This window comes from Taudactylus pleione, unplaced genomic scaffold, assembly GCF_031769625.1.
Source record: "Taudactylus pleione unplaced genomic scaffold, aTauple2 ptg000015l, whole genome shotgun sequence".
Taxonomy (NCBI): Eukaryota; Metazoa; Chordata; class Amphibia; order Anura; family Myobatrachidae; genus Taudactylus; species Taudactylus pleione.
In genome coordinates, this window is record NW_028284417.1 from 2,042,150 (window position 1) to 2,063,717 (window position 21,568).

The window sequence follows — 21,568 nt, forward strand, 5'->3', positions numbered from 1 at the left end:
CTGAGTGATTTCCCAACATCTGCACCCCAAAATATAGAATTTGCACTTCTTTTCTCCTTCTATCCTGTGGCATTGACTTTTCGCATTGGCGAATACGGACTGGAATTGAATACGGAGATACATTTTTAGGCTAAATTTTTGCCAAAAAATGGACGAAAACTGCTTTTTGCTTCTCATTGAAAACGTCCCTAAATTGGAATCATTTTGCAAACTTCTTTGCAGATTAGTTGTCCTCCATTTGGGCTGGAATCCCCACAGTGCCATTAAAGGAGAGCCAAGTTTCCAAGACTGAGAATGTAAGCCACCAGTCTTCATGGACCAGCTTTGACCGAATGGATGTAAAACACATTGCTGAAATTATCAGAATGTTATTTCCCACCACCTGTGATCTGGACCCTGCCTAATGCAAGCTTCTAATAGGGTGTATGGCCTTAAATTACCCTGTATTTGCAAAAATAGCACAATGCTCTCTGTAGACACGGATATTCCCTGCACCACTAGCATTGTTAGGCCTCTTCTTAGAAAACTTATTTAGATCCCAACTGCTTGAACAACTACAGATCAATATCAAACATTAATTTTCTAGGAAGGTTATTGAGAAAGTGGTTGCAACTCAATTGGAAACCCGCCTATTTATGATCCATTCCATTCAGGATTCAGGAGAAGACATAACATGGAAACAACCCTAGTACGGTTGCTTAATAATAATCTGATGGCAAGAGACAGAGGTGCCCATTTAATATTAATACTTATGGATCTCTCTGTAGCATTTGATACCGTGGACTATGGGATCCTGACTGAGTGCCTTAAAACTTTATGTAGACTGAATGGTACAGTCCTAAGCAGCTTCAAATCATTTCTCACTGGGAGGTCAGATTTTCTTCTGGAGTATACTCATCATCACCAGTGCCAATGCCATGTGGTGTTCCACAGGGTTCTATTCTATCTTCCATGCTTTTTGCAGAATACATGCTACCATGGTGTGAAATAATCAGACGTCATGCCCTGGTCTACCACTGCTTTACAGATATTTAACTGTACATGTCTGCTCTGCTGTGGGTGTAATCTGCATGCGAATTGCTACGTTAGTGTCACAGCCACTGACACTGTAATGTAGCATTTCAAATGCAGATACTCCCGCAGTCGCACATGGAATATATGCATGCCGTATGTCAAGTTAATCAGTAGAAGCTGCTTGTTTGCGAATAAAACCTATTTAAATGGAAAAAGTAGCATCAGAAGACGCTCTGTGGTACAGAGTCACATGGCGTTCATAGATTGCGTAACTCAACTTGTAGGGCACAGAGGATCGATATGGACACATCTGTAACTTCAATAAAACAATGTTTCAATAAGTATTATGCACACGTTTTTGAAACTTGACATTGTTGCTTATCTAAATATATATTCCATTGTAGATGTCCTTTTTTTACAGCTTCGATCCTTCTTGCACAATGTCTATTTGTGAGCTTATTCTTGTAAGGATATCCTTTCACCGAATGCATCCATGAAACAATGTCCACTGCCAATCATTGAATAATATGCCAATTTCAGTAGCTTACAGTATATGCTCTTAAAATGTTTTAGCACAATACTGAACTTGTGCAACAGCCCCAGATGTTCTAAGTCCACCAGGAATGCTTTCAGGATGCACGTTTCCTTTAGAACTTTCGACTATGCATGAATCAGTCAGCTGCACAATGTTCAAACGATGACTTCTTTCACATGGAAAACTGCTTGCTTCAGGTATCGAGCTGTGAAAAGACGATATCTACGGTGGAAAAGATATTCAGAAAAGCAGCAATTTCAAGTTTCAAAATGTATGCTTGATACTTAATGAAACATTATTAAATATATACACATACAGTACGAAGTAAATATTTCTAAGTATACACTCAATGTTTCTGAATAGCTTTACTTTCATTTGTAACCCTGATATTTATCCTGTCTTACTTTCATGCTGGTATTAGAGCTAATGACATCCTTAGATGGAAACCACAAAACTGCATGAGAAAATTGCCTCACAGCACTGAGATTTTGTGTTCAACTCTGACCAAGGTTCAAATTGTTTGGAGTTTGTACGTTCTCATTGAATGGTGTGGATTTTAGCCTGGTGCTCAGTTTCCTCCCATGATCCAAAACACAGTGGTACAGTACGTTGATTTTCTTTTGACAAATATCTGTTTACCCCTATTGCAATTTCTCAAACTCCGTAATTACAGTCATGGTTTTAAGGATGTCCATGCTTGAGTCCAGATGGTTGAATCAAATTGACTGAGATTAATTAACATGTGCTCAAGGTGTGGTATAAGATATCAACAGGTAATAAGTCGACACCAAATGGTCGACACAAAAGTGCCAAACTCTACCGAAAGTGCCTAAACCTTACCGTAACCTAACCCTCCCTCAAGTGCCTAACCATAACCATCCACCTCTGGCTGCCTAACCCTAACCCTCCCCCAATGTTGACTTTTTTTGCACAGTCGACTTTTTGTTCCTGTCAATATTTTGGTTTTGACCTTTTTACTGTTGCCCTCTCCTTAAAACATGAACTGTAATGGCAGCGTTTTGGAAACTCTGCCCTAGTCTGTGTGTGTGTTTACACCTGTGAATGGCAACATTGTGTCTGTAAAGGGCTGCAGAATATTTGTGCTATATAAATGTTAAATAAAATTCTTATCTAGATTGATTTTCTGAAAGCCAACTTTGAAAATCAGTTTGTTTATTCCCAGCTTCTTACTAATTTAGTTTCTGTTTTTCCTGAATATTCTTTAGTCTTAGCTCAGTTGTGAGCTTTAGGCATTACATTTGAAAGCTGGCTTATTACCATTGGAGGCAAGCATAAAGATGTTTGGTTTGCTACTGTGTAGATTTACTGCTCAATGTGAGAATACTTTCTCTGTTGCATTTTTTATTAGGGAAAGGAACATGGGGGGATAATGGTTCCATTAAAGTGATCAACAACACATGTTGAAATCATGAAGAAAGAATGCTTTTAGATAAAACCTATTTTTGTGTGTAAATGGCTTCAACTTCCTACATAACCATTACACCTCATATGTCTGGGTAATTCGGAAAGAGAAACATTTGAAATGAGGTTATGTACTCTGATACTGCAGGGGAAAAAGCTTTTATATTGATTTATCATTATAGCGACTGCTCATGTTACACTCACGTGTATGTGATCAGGCCACTGCTCACTGCTCTGCCGGGTAAAGGTAAGAAATATTCATCCTATAGATCAATGTTTTCAAAGCTCTGTCATAAATGCACCCTAACAGTCCAGGCTTTAAGGATATCCATGCTTAAGCCCATGTGACTTAAATAGTACCTCAGTTAGTGTGATTATAACAACATCTGTGCACAAGCATGGATATACTTAAAACCAGGACCGTTAGTGTTCCTTGAGTACTGAGTTTGGGAAGCCCTATTAGAGACTCATAAATGAAAGCTTCGTTGACTTTCCTAGCTGGATAATAACTCTGTATAGTTGCAGTAGTGTATTTACTGTAATGTTCTAGATATCTCTGTACAAATTGTCAGATTCATACTACACTACAATGCTATACAAAAATACACATGCCTTTAACCCTTTTATAGGAGAGACATACTAATATATGTAATCCAGCAACAACATTGCCACAGATTCCTCTAAACCAAGAGTAGCCATTTAACATCCCTCCAGCTGTTGTTGAACTCCAAATCCCAGCATGCATTGCAACATTTCTAGCATGGCCGAATAGCAAAACTGGCAGAGCATTCTGGGATATGTAGTTTTACAACATCTGTGGGGCTGCTTATTGTCCACACCCCTCTGTCTCATGCATGTTTAATTTGAAAGCATTTATTCAATTTATTATTTCTACTTCAGGGTCCATAGGGTATCCACAGGATACCTTGGGGTATAGGTGATGACGTCAGGCACGGACATCACAGAGTTAAATTTTCAGCCTCCCAGGATGCACCAGGGTCCCTCTCCTATACCCCACCCCCAAGCCAAGGCAATTCAGTTTCGTGGCTGTCCGGCCAGAGGTCAGATCACATTCACAGAGGGGGCTGTAATAGCCCCAGAAGATTTCTTCAGAGTGCAGCTGTGGCTGCACAAGATGAGCCTTACAGTCCATGCTGTCGCTCCTACAGAACGCCGGTACCGATCCGGGGATGCTGGTAGGTAGCTGCGGTCACAGCTAGCGGTGACCCAGGCTACCTGGACTGTGGCCGGATGTACGGGGGACAAGGTAAGCAGCGGGGTCCCGCGGTGGGCACCCGCCGGTAACGGTCCTTTTTGGTCCCCAGACAGGGGGCTCCCTGGGGACCGGCTGCATGTGGGGCCAGGTACTGATCCTGCGCCTTCCACTAGACCACCAGGGACAGCGGACCGCAGCATGTGTGGTACAGCGCGGCGTCCCAGGGGTTAATAGCAGGCCAGGGGAGAACGCCTTCCCTGTCTCACAGCTGGCATCTCCCCCGCTGCACAGTGCCATTCCACAGCGGTCTGAGCGGGCTGTGTCAGCGCTCCTCCCCCGGGCCGCCTCCTCTCTGCTCCTCGGTGGCCATTTTCTCTCTGCATGTGCTGGGGATGGCAAACGCTGCTGGAAGCTGATACAGGTGCCATTGCGGTCCGGGTCCCCCGCAGATCGCTCCTTCAATTAAGGTCAGTGTATGCAGCACTGTTTCCTACCAGGCTCTGGTCTGTGTAGTTGATCGTAGTGCTTGTAATGCAGGATGTTATCTTTGCATTGTATGTGACTTAAATGCTAGTGCTGTTTGCCTGTACTTTCATTTCTGACTGTCAGCCATTTTCCTATCCCTGTTCTTCTTCTGCTACAGCCCTTGCGGTGCGGTATTGCAGGGTGTTTATTACCTCACAGTAAACGTGGTTTTTCTGTGTGGGAAGTCACATACGCTCCGTTCACACTCCTCATGTCGGAAAGTGAACGAGGATATCCTCTTCCAGCTATAATGTACTGATATAATGTGCAGTTAGCGGAGGGATATGTAGATGCTGAGGGTTTATGGAGGGCATGTTGTATTATATATCATGCCCCATTTCTGTCACTGTGCCTGCACAAAAAAGGGACCGCCCCCGGCTGGCTAAGATGCTTACAGCCCTTGTGGGCAACGCCACCTGCGTTTTCCCATAGGGGTTAACGCAGCGAGTGGTGGTCTCATCACATGCAGGGGTCCCTGGGCAGTTGATGGTACCCCAGTGTATCCTGTTTTTCGCCCCCCCCCAGGTCTCGCAGGAGTCTGTGTGGGTGAATTTATTGTCCAAATGGTATAGCACCTGATGGACGTTTTACAGGGGGAGTCACCATTTCGGCCTTCTAAACGGCCTTTCGGGTCTCAGACAGCTAAGGCATGACGTCTGATGACTGTGACATTATTGACTTTTTCAGACACGAGCCCCTTAGTGCAGCGGAGGCGTAGTCTGAGTCTAAAGTCTATATACCTGGTCTTATACGGGCAGTCCGTGCGGCTTTGTTTATTACATATCCCCCGTGGCTAAATCCAAATATGCCTTCTTTAAGGATAAGGGTGTTGCCACTGTAATTCCTCTATCTGGTCAGGTGGATCATTTAGAGGAGGCGTGGAAAATCCGGGTAAGCGGTTCCTGCCTCAAAAACGGTTGACCTTTTGCATACCCCTTTGCGGATAATTGCTTTTCCGAATGGGAGTTACCTTTTACGGGTAGATTCTCATGTTACACGCCTAGTGAGGAGTGCTACGTTGCCCATGACCTCCAGGTCCTCCTTGAAGGAGGTTACAGATTGCAAGGTGCAAATATATCTAAAATCCAATTATTCCCTTGCTGGAGGGGCTTCCAGGCCGGCTATGGCCGTGTGCTGGGGTGCCAGAGCCATGGAGCGCTGGGTAGGCAACTGGATCTCTGCACACTGACTCTCCAGCAGAGCAGGTGGATAGTAGCAAATTCTCAGAGACTTCGTCACGTTCATAATGAGACAGTCTTACATATAGCCTACTCCTTTTCCAGAATCTCCTCGGCAGCAGTAGCGGCTCGCCGCTCCCTGTGGTTGCGCTCTTGGAAATGCTTTGCCTTTTACGGGACAGGTCCTGTTTGGCCCTCATCTGGACACAATTGTGGCCCCGCAGGCAGCAGCTATGTCTGCATGTCTGCCATCTGCTACAGTCCCATCGGGGTCTTTTCGGCCCTGTGAGGCCATGGTAAGCCTAAAATACAGCTTTCCAAGACAGTCAGTAGCCAGGAAATCTGCTCAGCCATAAGAACAGGCTTGGAGTACAAGACGTCCTACTCCCAAGTTGGACTATAAGCCTTCAGCCTCACGGGACGGGCCTCCTCTCGGGCGACCCCAGAGTTGGAGGCCAGCTTCTCCAGTTCGCCCAGTGCTGGTGTCTGACCACCACGGACACTGGGGTAAGAGAAGTATTTTCTTGAAGGTATGTCCTCTCCTCCCGGTAAAGGCCTCCCAGCCGGTTTTTTGTTACAGGTCTTTTGTCAATTCAAGACAAGGCCCTGTAATTTTTGAGGGTGTTACACTCTATGCTCCGGCAGGAGTTATAGTACTTAATCCATTGCCCCAAAGGGGAATGGGGTATTACTCCATCCTCTTTCTGGTACAGAAACCCAATGGGTCTTACCAGGACATCCTCAACCTCAAATCCTTCAACAAATTCTTAAGGGTTCCTCGGTTCGGGAGGGGGACCCTGCATTCCATCATTCAATGGAGCCTGGGAATTTTGTGGTGTCGTTGGATATATTCAGGGTGACTATCTGAATATCTGTATTTTCTTAGCACACCAGTGTTTTCCTCAGGTTTGCAGTGGTCGATAAGAATTTCCAGTTTCTGGCATTGCCCCTTGGTCTGGCCTCCGCGTCTCATGGTTTACCAGGGTCATGGCAGTTACGGCAGCCCACCTGCGGATGCAGGGGGTCCGCTTGTTACCCTATCTGGGCGACCTCCTGTTGTTACCAGGGTCTCCAGAGATACTTCAGTGCCATCTGCAACGGACAATATCTGTGTTGCTACGTTACGGCTGACTGATAAACTGGAAATGGTCCTCTCTAATTCCTCACAGAGGATGCTCCATATCCCAACATCTGAGGATCTTTGTGATTGAGGAAAAGATCTCTGCATTACAGGCAAAGGTACGCAGTTGCCTGCAGAGTCACCCGAGTGTCTATTCACTTGGCAATGTGGTTCCTTGGTTCCAGGGTGTCACTGTTCGACATGGTGGAGAGTACCCAGTTTCACACTAAACCTCTGGAAAAAATTGATCCTCTCCGGGTGGGATGGGTTGCCCCATAGGATAAAGTCAATAGTGCTTTCCCTGGAGGTTTGTCTCTCTCTGGCCTGGTGGCTGCGGAAAGCTCACCTAAACAAGGGGCACTCCCTTTGGAATTGCGGCCAGGGTCCTTCTGACGACGGACGCAAGTATCTGTGGCTGGGAAGCAGTGACTGGTCCACACATGTTCCAGGGCAAGTGGACACCAGCAGATTATGCGCTTCCCATAAACATCTGAGAACTCTGAGCAGTATTCAAAGTTCTCCAGCATGCAGGACAGGTCCTCCACGGAAGTACCGTGCAGGTACAGTCTGACAACGCCATCATGATGGGTTATGTAAACCACCTAGGAGGTTCCCAAAGTCAGGCGACACTAACAGTGGTGTCCCGAATTCTGGCTTGGGTGGAAGGCTACATCCCTGCCATCATCGGCAGTGTTCATTCAGGAATCCTCAGATGGAAAGCAGGCTTTCTCAGCCGTCAAGACGTGCATTCAGGGAAATGTCCTCTTCATCAGGAGGTGTCCAATCTTCTGGTGAACAAGTGGAGCCTTTCAGAGATGAGACTCTTCTGGTAGATGTATGTAGGTCCAGTGGACCTTCCAAGTTGTGTACCTCGTCCCTCCATTATCCCTTCTTCCTCCAGTAATAGCAAGAAGGAGGCACGTTCCTGCTGATAGCTCCAGCGTGGGCCAGACGGCACTATTACTCAGATCTTCGGAGCCTCTCAGTTAACACTCCGAAGCTGTTGCCTCTACGCCCGGACCTGTTGTCTCAGGATCCTGGCTGATACCCAGACCTGGGTTGCCTGTCCTTGACGGTGTGGTGGTGGAGACTGCCCTCTTAAGGTCTAGGAGTTTTTCCAGCTCTATAGTTAACAGGGGCTCTGTCCATGCTAAGAGCTCGGAAGCTTTTATCTGCAAGAATTTACCATCTGATATGGCATACTTTTCTTTCAGTCGTGTCGCCCTAGAGGCTATGCTCCTCGGGTATTCCGGATATCCAGAGTGTTGGCTTTCCTACAGGTGGGCTTAGATAACGGTCTTCGCCTAGCTTACCTGAAGGTGCAGGTTTCTGCCCTGTTAGTATGGTTTCATCGTAGGATTGCTACTCTTCCTGATGTCCACACCTTTGTGCAGGGTGTACGTTATATTCAGCATCCCTTTTATTCCACCTGTGGCTCCTTGGGATTTGGCTGTGGTCCTTAGGGCTCTCCAGGACTGGGCTCAGTGGATTTCAAATGGCTTACGGCTAGGACTGTATTCCTTCTGGCCATTGATTTGGCAAGTAGGATCTCAGAATGGGGGGCTCTGTCATGTAGACCTCCCTTTTTCTCATCTTTCCTAGGAACAGGGCAGTGCTTCGCACTTGCCCTGTTTTTTTTTTTTTTTTTTTTTTTTTTTTAAACCTACGCTGGTGTCTAGATTCCACATCAATGAGGAAATTATAGTACCGGCCTTTACTTCCCCAGTCCTGTCTGCTGGTGAGGCCTCCTTGGATGTGGTACGGGCTCTAAGAATTTAGACTCCCTTTTTTCTCCTTTCTGGTTTCCATAAAAAGGGTTGGCCTGCCACTACGCTAACTTTGGCAGGATGGATTCACAGGTCTTCCTGTTCCATTCTCTATTAAAGCTCTTCCACTAGGTCTGAGGGTCCTTCGTGGGCAGCTCGACGTGGCGCCTCAGCGGTGATTGGCAGCCACGTGGTCATCTGTTCATATTTTTGTAAGGTATTATGTTTTTGATACCTTCGCCTCTCAGGATGCTTCCTTCGGGCGGCGGATTCTCCTTACAGCACAGGAGCGTCCCCACCCTTAAAGGATACTGCTTTGGGACATCCCCAAGGTATCCTGTGGATACCCTATGGAAACTGAAGTAGAAAATATGATATATGGTAAGAACTTACCCTTGTTATCACTATTTCTACGAAGTCCATAGGGTCCCACAGGACTCCCGCCCTGTTGCACCTTTACTGCAGATGGGCTTTGATCTGGTCACCGGTTTCTCCATCTCCTTCTGGTGAGAATGTGATTCTTGTGTGTTCCAGACTTTCTTCTCTCTTATTTCTCCTTCTCCGGCCTATGGCTTGTTTACGAAACTGAATTGCCTTGGCTTGGGGGTGGGGTATAGGAGAGGGACCCTGGTGCATCCAGGGAGGCTGAAAATTTAACTCTGTGGTGTCCGTGCCTGACGTCATCACCTATACTCCAATGTATTTTATTTTTTTTGACATTGTCCTCTCCTATAAAATGGAGTAAATGACAGTGCAGTCAGACGTGTTCTCATACCGTTTGGATTGGTGTATATTGGGAGCAGACTGACTTACAGAACAGAAATCAGTATAGCTTCCAAAATCACTTGAGTTTCAGAAATGACTATAGAACAGAGGGAGGGATTCAGCTGTGGATATGCTGCTAGCTGTAATACATCACTCCGTGCGTACACACTGCACGATGCAGTGGAGGATCGCGCAATGTGTCATTCCATGCTGCATTTAGCAGCATGGCTTGTGTCATTGCATTGTCCCTTCTGCTGTGCAACACAGCAGATGGGATGATGCGATGAACAACACAGTGGGCACACGCAAGCAGGGGTACGCACTAGGTGATCCTAGGTGTTGGAACAATATATATTTTGCTATGGTTTGCATAGTGTATACCCAGCATAACTTATGTTGTCTCCTGGGGTTGACAAATTACATCCCGCCTCTATTCCACCAGGAATGGACCAGGCGTCCACCTGACATTTGATCTAAAGCTCTTATTAAAGTACTTATTCTTTCAACGCACTTACTATATGTAATTCAGCTAATAGTCATCTTGTTTTATTTTAGATTTAATATACATTACATTGTTGTGATTTGGAGTTAACCTTTCTCTATGTCCTTCTTCATTTTACTTGCTCTAATAAGAGAGTTTCATTCCTCAATCAGGTTTTAGGATTTTCTTGTGAAAAGACAAGTTAAGGTGCATACACACTAGACGATATGCTCCCTGAGCGATATCGTCTAGTGTGTCCCCGGCAGGCTGTGCTCAATGTCGTTCATGACATTGAGCACAGCCGCTGAACGATATCATTAGCGATATCGTTCAGCGCCGGGCTCTCTCACCCATTCCCTGACATGCAGCAACCTGACGAGGTCGTCAGGTTGGCCTGCATGTCAGCCCGATGAACGAGGATGACGAACGACCCGCGGGAACGCGCGTCGTCGTCATCGTTCATCTTTTTTGTGTTAAACATGGACGATAAAGTGGACGACAACGATATCGTTATCGTTCAGTCGTCCACTTTAATCGCCCAGTGTGTACGCACCATTAGTCTTTTCTGTATCAAATTAATGAAACATTTAGCACTAGTTTAAATCCATGGTCTTGTAGCAATATAGTGTCCCAGAGTATAATCTTAAAAGATTTAATACATTTAAGTAAACACCTATCAGCAGACTGGTGACGCTTAATATCACAAGTCTTTATTCAAACATTAACCCTATAGATGGGCTAGAGTAGGTCAGAAGTCAAATTGCCAACAGTCCATACTATAAGGGTCCTGCTTTTCAGTTTTACTCATTACTAATCTTAAATGGTGATCCAGCCAATCATCACTCATTACTAATCTTAAATGGTGATCCAATCAATCCTCACTCCTTACCAATCTTAAATGGTGATCCAACCAAGGAGCTCCTAACGGTTATTTTTCAAATGCAAGACATGAAGGATATGATTGGATGGAGCACCTACTGATGAGTGATAACATATCACTCATTTATAAATATTTGCATAAGTATGACGTTTTGCATCATTTGAGTTGTGACAGAGGTTTTGTCATCTATTTGATATGTCCCTGCAATTTACTTTAACGGAGGCAAAACAGTCCGATTATTGAAAGAAAATATTGCACTGCATCGGTTCCTCTATTAAAAAAATCATTACAGTTGGTGGATTTTGCATTATGCTAACGCACTGAGAAAGACTTCTGTTTTATGCCGATTGATAATATTCCTCCCCTCAGAAGGGATGGATGTTGCAGCAAATTATTGTTCAAGAGTGTTTCTGCATAAATCGCCATAATACAGTTAAACTATACAAACTTAATGAGTCAATCCTTTAGTAGTTTTTGTAGACTGATGATGGTGTCCTTTTACATGTTTATGGCCGTATTCAATTTGAGGCGAAAAGTCAGTTTCCGTGTCTTTTTGGCGGAAACTTTTTGCCGATGATGTCATTTTTGCCTGTTTGACTTTTACCCTATATTCAATTTGAAAGACTTTCCGCCTAGGCGGAAAGTCAATGCAATGTAATAGGCGAAAAAGTATCGCCTGTGAATGGGAGGTGGAAAAAAGTGCAGAATTGGGGTTTTGGGGTGCAACGTTGCGGGAAGCCCTGTGCAGCCTTCAGACAGTCCCCCAAAGGTAAACTGTCAAAAAAAATTTGAAAAAATATTTAAGCACACCCCAAAAAATGACTTTGAAAAAGGGGGCAAAAGAAAAGTGATGGGGTACAAACTTAAAAACTAGTGAACTTGACTCTGGGGGGTGTCCACAAGTATGCCCCAGGTGTTTTTTGATTGCAGGTGCATTTTTCACGATTTTTCAATTTCACTTTAGCAACTTTTAAATATGCTGGCCCCCATTTTCAAGTACCCCAAATTTGCTGGGATAAGTTATTTTCTGGAAAAAAAGGTCTTAAATACTATTCTGCATCACGTATAGAAAAACGCTATTTAACAGCTATTGAGCCAGTTTAAAATCACCAAATACCTTTCGCAAGCCAAATCGGGGGGTACCATAGCTAACCCCCATGTCAGAGCATCTTTTGGGGGGTGTCAGGCTGATTTCCCCAAAAATGACAGTATTTTCTGCCTGTGTGTTAGTTTCGACGGGTCCCGTTTTCGCCTACTTCCATATTGAATACGGGGTAAAGTAGGGATGACCGCTATACTTTTCCGCCTGCAGAACAGGCGAAGTAGGCGGAAAGTCCGGGCCGCGAAAAAGTATTGCGGCTCGGCTCATATTGAATACGGCTCTCAGTATTATACAGCTGCCTATTTCAGTGATCTACTTTTGTACCATGTTATTTCCCCACTGTATATACTGTAAGCAGTCCAGAGTTGCCACTTTGTTTATTTTTGGTATTCTATGAGCGCTGTGTCAGCATGACAGTGCCGCATCACTTCTGGTTTGACTGTGTTTTCACAGTTTTGTTCATGGTCTGTTGCCATAGATATGCTTTGTCATGAGACACCGTTCTCTCTGGTTGCTTAGTTTTGACAGCGCAGGTGTTGTAATGGCTGTTTTAGGGAGTTCCGGTAGCTTCTATTTGTTACCATGACAACGCCCATGTCACTTTTGATTTTCTGGGTGTGCAGGCGCAATCATCGGTAGGTGTATCTGATTGCAGGTGGGCATCTTTCATATTGATTTGTGTGTGTTTTATATTGTGCCCTGTTACACTAGAGCATACCTCGCAACATGACCCTCTCCAGGAGGGACACAATGCTCTGGTCCTGGACTTCCCTGGTAAGAGGTGGGGCTGCAGCGCAGTTCAAAATTCAAATAGGGGAGCCACACCAACTGTCATTTCACACACTGCCAAACATCACTGGCTGGGACTCACTGGCAGTTGGTGTGACTTCCCTATTTGAATTTTGGACTGTGCTGCAGCCCCAGCTCTGGAGCTGCCACCAATCATAAATTACCAGGGAAGTCCAGCACCAGAGCATTGTGTTCCTCCTGGAGAGGGTCATGTTTGGGAGGTATGCTAGAGGTCTACTCTGAGAGTGGTAATCATTTTGGTTTAGAGTACCAAACATGAGGAGGTTAATTTACCAAAATAAAAAACATATTCTTCACTTGCTGGATAAATTAGGTTTAATATAGCTCAAAAATGTTTGTCTCAAATGTCTCTGAAATTGACAGAGCATAGGTTGCAAGAATGAATGATTAGTTAGGGAGTCCGATGGCTCTTAAGAAGAACAAGATGTTAATTTGATAGTCTCCAGAGTAAGCACCTCGAGAAGCCTAAAGGTTACAGCGTTGCAGTGGGGGTGAGAGGCATTCTCGGAATTCAAATTAGTGACTCTTCTTTGGGGAACCAAAGCCCAAAAATGGGTGCATCTCAGCTGATCCAGACCCCAGCTCCCACTGTTCAATATTCTGTGGTGAACGCAGCACAAAATAAAGCTTGGAGGTTCCAGATCTCTGCAGGTAAGAAATGGCACAAGCTTACACTAGCCCAGAAGAAGGGGATGGCTTGTTATTGCCTTGAGTAGCTGCACTCTGTCATTGGCTGGTGGACAACGCTGCATTTCATGGTTTCAGAAGTGCAGATGCATTTGGTTGTAGCAGGAACTCCTGGGCCAATATCCACAGTGGGTGTCCTCTGGAAGGCCATATGTATGCTGGGCAGGGCCATAACTAGGGTGGTGTGACATATGCCGTGGCACAGGGCACGCTGTTCAGGCCTGTCAATTTTTAGTTTAGAAGCATTCTCACTTGTAGCTTCCTCTTTTTATCCCCAGCATCTCCTGGGCACCCCTATATCCTCTCTGGCCAACTCCCCCTCTATCTGGCGATCTCCCCAAGCAGCTTCAGTCACATGCTTTTTTATTTAGCACACAGCTATCTGCTCCACAATTTCTGATGGCAGCCCTGAACACAGCCACTGATTCCCGGCCCAGGTGTCACCAGCACACCTTGCTTACCCTTTCTGGTGAGTTCAGCTGCCGACATAGGGTACATGCAGGGATTTCCCACCACTGATATTTGCTGCATATACACTAAAAGTAGCGATCTTTATATACCTTCAGTCTTATCTACACTGCCGACTCCAGGCATGTGCACTGCTGTTCTGATAAACAAATCCTGCAGCAGGTGCAGCTTCACCAGTGGTCTCCTACATCTAGAGCTGGTGAGTTATACTGCATAATTATTGTGTATCATCACTGCAGTCATTGGATTCACACTGTATTTGGCAGTGACACATTGATAACAGTGGTACAATGGAATCAGTACCCCTTCATCATACGGGACTAATCAGATTTGTAATGGCCCTTTCCCATTAGGCAGCGCTCCTTTTTTCAGGTGTGCGTCTTATGTCCCTAGTTGAAAATTCCGGGGAGGGGGCTTTTTCTGGCCCAGGTCACCAAAAAGTCTGGTTATGGCTCTGATGCCGGGGGCTCTAGTTTACTGCAAAATTGGTCTGGAGGAAGGTATTTATAAAGAGTTGCCATTCAATTGGTGTTTAGCAGGTGGGGATGACAGTCAACTTGAGGCCAAGGCCATTAAGAGGATGTAAGCAGCAGTATATACTGTAACTCCTTAAGTGAAGAAGCTAGGCAGTCCTGAGCAAGCACAGGTTAAACCCCTGTTATTCAAACAGACAGCACACTGGGAAGATCAACTTTGGAACACTGATAATTGTGAAGAGAGTCGTAACTTTGGGAATTGCACAAAAGCACATCCTCACCACTCCTTAGCACTATCACATTAATAGCATCACACGGAGTGCCGTGTTCAGGTGTTAAAAGGATCAGGAACTGAATTGGTAGCTCGCTATCTTCTCACTGGACCCGTCTCAAGTTATAATCTGGGTTCATTAATCGTACAGAGAGCTGTACCATGCGGTAGCCATTGCTTTTCACTTTCTTTCTCTATAGTAATAGTCATCTGCTGACCTAGATGCAAAGGTTATACAATTGCTATTGTTTTGTAGTAATGTTATAAAATATTGAATCATTGAAGGTTTAGTCAATGTAAGGAATACTGCTATTAAAAAAAATAAAAATTAACGCAAACAGGAATGGGTTGGATAAACTTGGACGCAAAGGTTTACATTTTATGCATATGGATACAAATGGAAATAATCCTTATTTGGAAAACACTAAGTAATAGTAGGTCCCATGCTTGTACTTATGTACAGTAATGTCATGTAGGTAATCCTTTTGGAATGTCTAATGAGTGGTAGGGAAGGCAGTGGGACTCACAGAACAAGAATTAGTGTGCTTTTTCCTTGATGGCTGATAAGTCTCTCATGTAACCAAGGTCCTTTGTGCAAACTGTTGTTTGCTGTTTGTAAGTCATACCTCCCAATTGTATTAATGTGAAAATTGGGACAAGTATCTTGCTGCCAAGTTACTGTTGCTTTCTTCCTTTTTCTTTAATGTTTTATAGAAAATATTGTCTATAGCAGAGGTTCCCAAACGCGGTCCTCAATGCACCCTGACAGTTAAGCCTGTAGATTCTGACGCATCTTCAGAAGAGTTTGAATAGGCACAGGGCTCCTCTCAGGAATCTGTATCAGGAGAAGAGGACCATCCGGCAGCAGTGAATGTCCCTTTCTTGATTAGTGTGGTCAAAACTATTTTAAACATAGATAATGAAGAGCCAGCGCCTAGGAAGGCACCGGTGTTCAAACGCCAGAAAGTAGTTAAGGCTGAGTTTCCTAAATTTGAGCAGCTCTCAGAACTTATTGGGGAAGCATAGAGTGCTCCTGATAGACAGTTCCATGTTACAAAGAAGGTAACCGCTTTATAACCTCTCCCACCTGGCGAATGTGCTAAATGGGAAGTTCCGCCTACTGTGGATGCTCATGTGGCACATTTAGTCTAGAGTGCCACGTTGCCTATACCAGCTGCATCCTCTCTTAAGGATTCCACAGATAGAAGACTTGAGGCAGGTCTTTAATGTGTATTCTAGGTGGACTCCTGGATTCTCTGGCACAGAGGATATTTCTACCAGGAGACAAGATTTTGGTCCTTCAATAATGGGTTTGCAATCGGAGGGTGTCTATCCACTCAGCTATGCAGGTTCTAGGGTCCATGGTGTCCAACTTAGACGTGGTGGAATATGCTCAGTTCCACTCCAGGCCACTGGAACAGCCGATTCTCTCCCAGTTGAACGGGAGGTACCAGTTAATACGGTCACAGACGATCCATCTTTCTCCAGAAGTTTGGCTTTCCCTCTCATGGTGGCTGCAGACGTTTTTTCTGGACAAGTGTCGCCCCTTCTGGATTCCAGATTGGGTGCTCCTCACTACGGATGCCAGCCTCCGCGGATTGGGTGCACTGACAGGTCGTCTTACTTTTCAGGGAAGATGAACGACCAAGGAGGATCACCTATCCATAAACATCTTGGAACTTCGTGCAGTATACAAAGCACTCGTTCAAGCACAGGATATGCTAAAGGGCAGGCCTGTCCAAATCCAGTCTGACAACGACCGCAGTAGCCTACCTCAACCATGAGGGAGGCACGCGAAGTCTGGCTACCATGAAGGAAGTGACAAGCATTCTGATCTGGGCAGAATGTCATCTTCCAACAATCTCGGCGGTATTCATTCCAGGAGTCCTCAACTGGGAAGCGGACTTCCTAAGTCATCAGGATATACACGCCGGGGAATGGGCTCTACATCCAGATGTCTTTCAGATCTTAGTGGACAAGTGGGGACTACCAGAAGTAGGCCTTAAGTCACAACCACAGAGATCCCTCAGCTGACTTCGTGGACACTCTGGCAGTGAAGGGGGACTTCAAACTAGCGCACCTCTTTCCTCTGTTCTCCCTCCTCCCAGGGGTCCTCAGGAAATTCAAGAACGAGGACGCACAGTGATATTGATAGCTCCTGCTTGGCCCAGATGCCATTGGTTCACCGACTCAACGCAATCTGTCAATAGACACTCCGTGCCTCTAATGCCGGACCTGTCAGCACAGGTTCCCTGCCTGCATCCGAACCTTCCTCGTCTGTCTTTGACGGAGTGGCTCTTGAGTCTTCCATCCTTAAAAGCCAAGCCAGACGATACTTAGGGCACGAAAGCCTTCCTCTGCCCACATCTATTACAGAATTTGGCACTCGTATTTTCAATGGTGTTTCTATAGAAAATATGATCCTGAAATTTTTAGGGCCTCCCGAGTGCTTGCTTTTCTCCAGGCTGGGTTAGACCTGGGTCTCCGCCTGGCCACCCTGAGAGCGCAGGTATCAGCGAAGGATCGCGTCTCTTCCTGATGATAGAACATTTTCGCAGGGTGTTCTGGGGGTCCAACCTCCGTTTGTCTCTCCGGTAGCTTCGTGGGATTTTTCTTTTGGTTCTCAGGGCTCTACAAGCTTCCCCATTTGAACCCCTGAAATTAGTAGACCTCCAAGTGGTTGACAGCGAATACAGTTTTTCTTCTCGCCATCTCCTCTCCCGCAGGGTCTCTGATTTGGCAGCGCTCTCTTGTTGCTCCCCCTTTTTAATTTTTCATAAGGATAGCGATGTTCTTTGTACCAGGGTGGGTTACCTTCCTAAAGTATCCCGTTTTCATGTAAATGAAGAAATTGTGGTTCCAGCCTTCCAGTCTTCAAACCTCTCTATAAGTAGATACATAGGGCACATACAACATCCAGCTTACACCTACAAACTCCTTCAGGAAATCGGATTCTCTTTTTGTGTTGTATGGCTGTCTCAAGCGAGGCTGGCCAGCTAACAAACAGACTCTGGCTTAGATGGCTTTGTATGATTATTTCTCAGGCTTACACACAAACTGATCTCCCTGTTTCAAACACAGTGACAGCATATTCTACTGGATCTGTGGGACCATTGTAGGCATTTCGATGTGGTACCTCTGCTGAGCAATTGTGCAAGGCAGCCACGTGGTCTTCCGCCCACACTTTTCTAAAATTTTACACCTTTGATAATTTTACCTCTCACGATTCTCCTTAAAGGAACTGCTTTGGGACATCCCCAAGGTAATTCCTGTGGATCCTATGGAACCTGAAGAAGAAAATAAGAGTTATGGTATAACGTACCTTTTGTTAACTATTTTTCTTTGAGGTCCACAGGGCACCACCCTAAAGCACCTGGTTGTTGTTGGGTAATTTTTTTTTCTTTTGTATTTCAATGATTCCCTCTTCTTCTTCGAGTGTGTTTCTGGTGTACATTGTCCTTCCTTCTCCTCTTCCCTTCTCCTGCCTTGGGCTTGGTTACAACTGCCTGTAGCCAGGGGCGGGGTATAGATGGAGGAGGACCCAGTGCATCCTGGGAGCTAAAGCTTTGTAACTGTTTGGTGCCTGGATCACTCCAACCACATACTCCAAGGTAATTCTATGGACCCTATGGACCTCGAAGAAAAAGTTAACAAAGGTATGTTATACCATAACTCTTATTTTTAAAGTCTCTGTCTTTTAAAATATGTAGTAGTAATCGTTCTGAAATGTGATTTCCACAAGTATTCCAGTACAATATTTTTTACTTTCCTGTTTCATGTAATAAAGACTGGGGTTTTATATTTTAATTGCAGGTTTTTGAATCATTTCTCAAGTCACGCTAGTTTGAATGTTATGATCTGCTAGCATGTAGCATGCCAAATTATACGAACACATTTAGTATTTTATGCCGACTATATGGCAATAGGCAGATAAGTGCTCCTGTTACATGGTTTGATGAGAATACTGCTTTCAACTATTCCTGTGTGACACTATCCAGTTGCAGTGTACCAAGTGAGAAAATGATATCATATGTTGCTTTTGCCTGTCTTGCCGTTTACTAATTCTGATCATCTGTCTTGCTTCTCTTCTTATGCCTTTCATCTGCTGCTGTACAGACGTCCTCCTCTGATGCTGTGCCGCCCTCGGCATACTCTCCTTCTCTGCAAGCTGCTGCTGAAAAAAGCAAATTGGAGGTATATAATTTTCTAGTGTGAAATTTGCAATCATTCAGCGTGCTGTAACATGCTAGTTTTCGGGCATTCATTACCCTCATTTTGAGTGTGTTCTGTCATACATAGCACTTATGCACCTTAACACACAGATGTTTTCTCACTTGGCTTTGTAGCAGTCGCCCCAAACAGCCACTCTCGGTGCGCCTAGTCCAGTGAGACTCTTCTAGCGCTGGGCATATTTCTTGTGTGTTTTTTTTTTTCTGAAAATACATCTAAGTCGCAATGCAATAGGAATAGGATGCACGAGTAGCCTGTGCTTATTAATTTGTTGTGACACCTGAGTTTCTCAATCACCATACAAAGTGTTACGATGCAGCAGCCACAGCTTTTTTTTCACTCCAAGTTCTGTGTACACACTCAGTTGTACACAGATATTCAAGTGTCACAGAACAAATCAGCACGGTCTCCTGGTGCGTCCAATTTGCATTGCATCTTAGGCAAAAAAAGACCCGCAACGCTAGCAGAGTTGCATGGGAACTGGCGGTTCACTTACGCCAGACATAACACGCTGCATGGCATACTGAGACTAGATGAGCAAGGGGATGTAGTCAGTATGCCAGCGGACGGGACGTCTGCCATTGATATACTGACGCTGGCATCCCGCCGCCAGGCAAAATGTCGACGCCTTTATCCCATAGGGCATCCAGACACTGGCGTCGGCACCCCGACCGCCAGTGTCCCGAACAAAGGATCCGGGTAAGTATGAGACTCCCAGGGGGAAATTAGGCTTAGGGGAGGGGGTGGGGGGTTAGGGTTAGGCACCACCGGAGGGAGGTTAGGGTTAGGCACCCCCCAGGGAGGTTAGGCACCACTAAAGGAGGGTTAGGGAGGGGAGAGGGGAGGAATAGGGTACTTACCTACCCCTGTCTGGATTTTCTTTTATTGGCCTTCCGGTGTCGACATTTTAACCGGCGGTATTTCATACCCAACCCTGAGCAAGGACACATCTGTACTTTTGTATCTGTGAAAATGTAATCACTTTTTCCAAATGATACTGATTTGTAAGCAGCCACATTAGTTCTACCATTCAACTTTACTTGTTTTGCCCAGTGTAATTGGCATATCATTGTTTTTCTTTTTTGTTACATTTTCACCATTTATTGGATGACTATTGCAGCGTACTACTTGGCACTGTGATATTTGATAAATATAACTCTATAAAAATACTTAAGGTTACACCCAACAATACAACCAAGTATTTGGCCTGTACTATTTTGTCCAGTGGATATTATACAGACGATTAAAACATTTTGTCCATAGGCTTCAAGCATAGGAAAAATATATATATTTTTTTGTTCATTTCTCCTGCTACAGGCACACTTTTACCTGTAGGGAATGGCATATGGTGTCCGCGCTCTGAGGTCCTATTCTACCAATGCAGGGTTTTTGTCTATGGGCTATGCGATTGGTGTGTTTGGTATGGTGTGACTGTTTGTGTTAAATTAATGTCTAAATCTGTTGCCAGAGTCCTGGTGTGAACCACCTGAAGTAGGCGGTGTTCTTAAAATTACACTCTTGATAAGTCACTGGTTTGCAAAAACTCTAGGCAGATATGTTCATCTGAACCTCATATATGGGTTGTAATAGGTGATAGTCCATTAAGTCCCTGGTGGGCAATAACGTAGAGTAGACCTTACAAATAGGCAAGTATACAAGAGATATCTTGGAGGTCTATGGTGACCAAAAATTTGCCTTTTTTATTTAGGTGAAGATTGGTTTCATTTTTCCATCTGAAAGTGCTTCACCCAGACATACTTGTTTAACGGTCTTAAATCTAGTATTGTCCTGTTTTTTGTAATTTTTTTTTTTTATTAGGAAACAGATGAGTGAAAAACTCCCCCTCTGCACAAGATATGGGGAGATATGGGTATGGTTAGGTGTGCAAGTAGTGCTGTTGCTCTGTACGAAGTGTATGGAGTGCATGTACCCATCTGTAAGTACAGGGTATTGCCAGCTGTCAGGGTAAACCATGCCCTGTGGCTCCACTGTTAAATCAATGTCTTGCTCTTGCCTCAGTTGACTTCAGGCGGCTCTTTCCTTTGCATGGGCTGTGGCAGTGGCAGACCCAGTGGGGCGCTCAATCATGGTGATTGCTCCACGTAACCCTTCCCTCCTTCCTACTACCATTGTCTGCTCTATCAGCGCAGCAAATTGCCAGTGTGCGGCACGTCAGTGCAGGGAGAGAGCAGAAACTGCTGCTGCTTAATGGCAGCTGCTTTCCATCCCCAGCTGTGCTGGGCTTGATAGGGTCCGGGATGCCTGCTGGGCGCATTTCACAATTTACAAAACAGGCAAGCCTGCTAAAAGTGCCTGCCGGGAACACTACTTGGACACAGCAGATTTCCCAAACTGTCCTCTAGAGCTTGCACGCCACTGAAAGTAGTGGAGTTCATGGTACAACCATCATGTATTATCTGGGTATTTGGTTGAATTCTATAGTGTAACAGCATCCAATACCTATCTGTCCTGAATGGACTCTCTCCATTTTTCATAACATATTGATGGCATGGTCTATAGCTCTTAGCTTCCCTGTTTGCTTCCTCTAAAGGAGGAAGTGGATATCTAGTTTTTTTTATTTTTTTGTCCTGTGGTAGTCTATTTGATCTCCCACCAGACATT

The 21,568-nt window shown here is 44.9% G+C and overlaps 1 protein-coding gene across 2 annotated transcripts in view; it reads left to right on the forward strand.

Moving 5' to 3' along the window:
- The window catches only part of SMAP1 (small ArfGAP 1), a 388,489-nt gene that overhangs the window by 163,303 nt on the left and 203,618 nt on the right, over positions 1-21,568 (forward strand). Inside the window, exon 5 of one of the 2 annotated variants that reach the window (XM_088471186.1) lies at positions 18,833-18,910. The exons of the other annotated variant lie outside the window; for it this stretch is intronic. Coding sequence (XP_088327312.1) covers positions 18,833-18,910 — 78 coding nt within the window. The remainder of the gene's footprint in view (positions 1-18,832; positions 18,911-21,568) is intronic. 2 annotated transcript variants of the gene reach the window in all.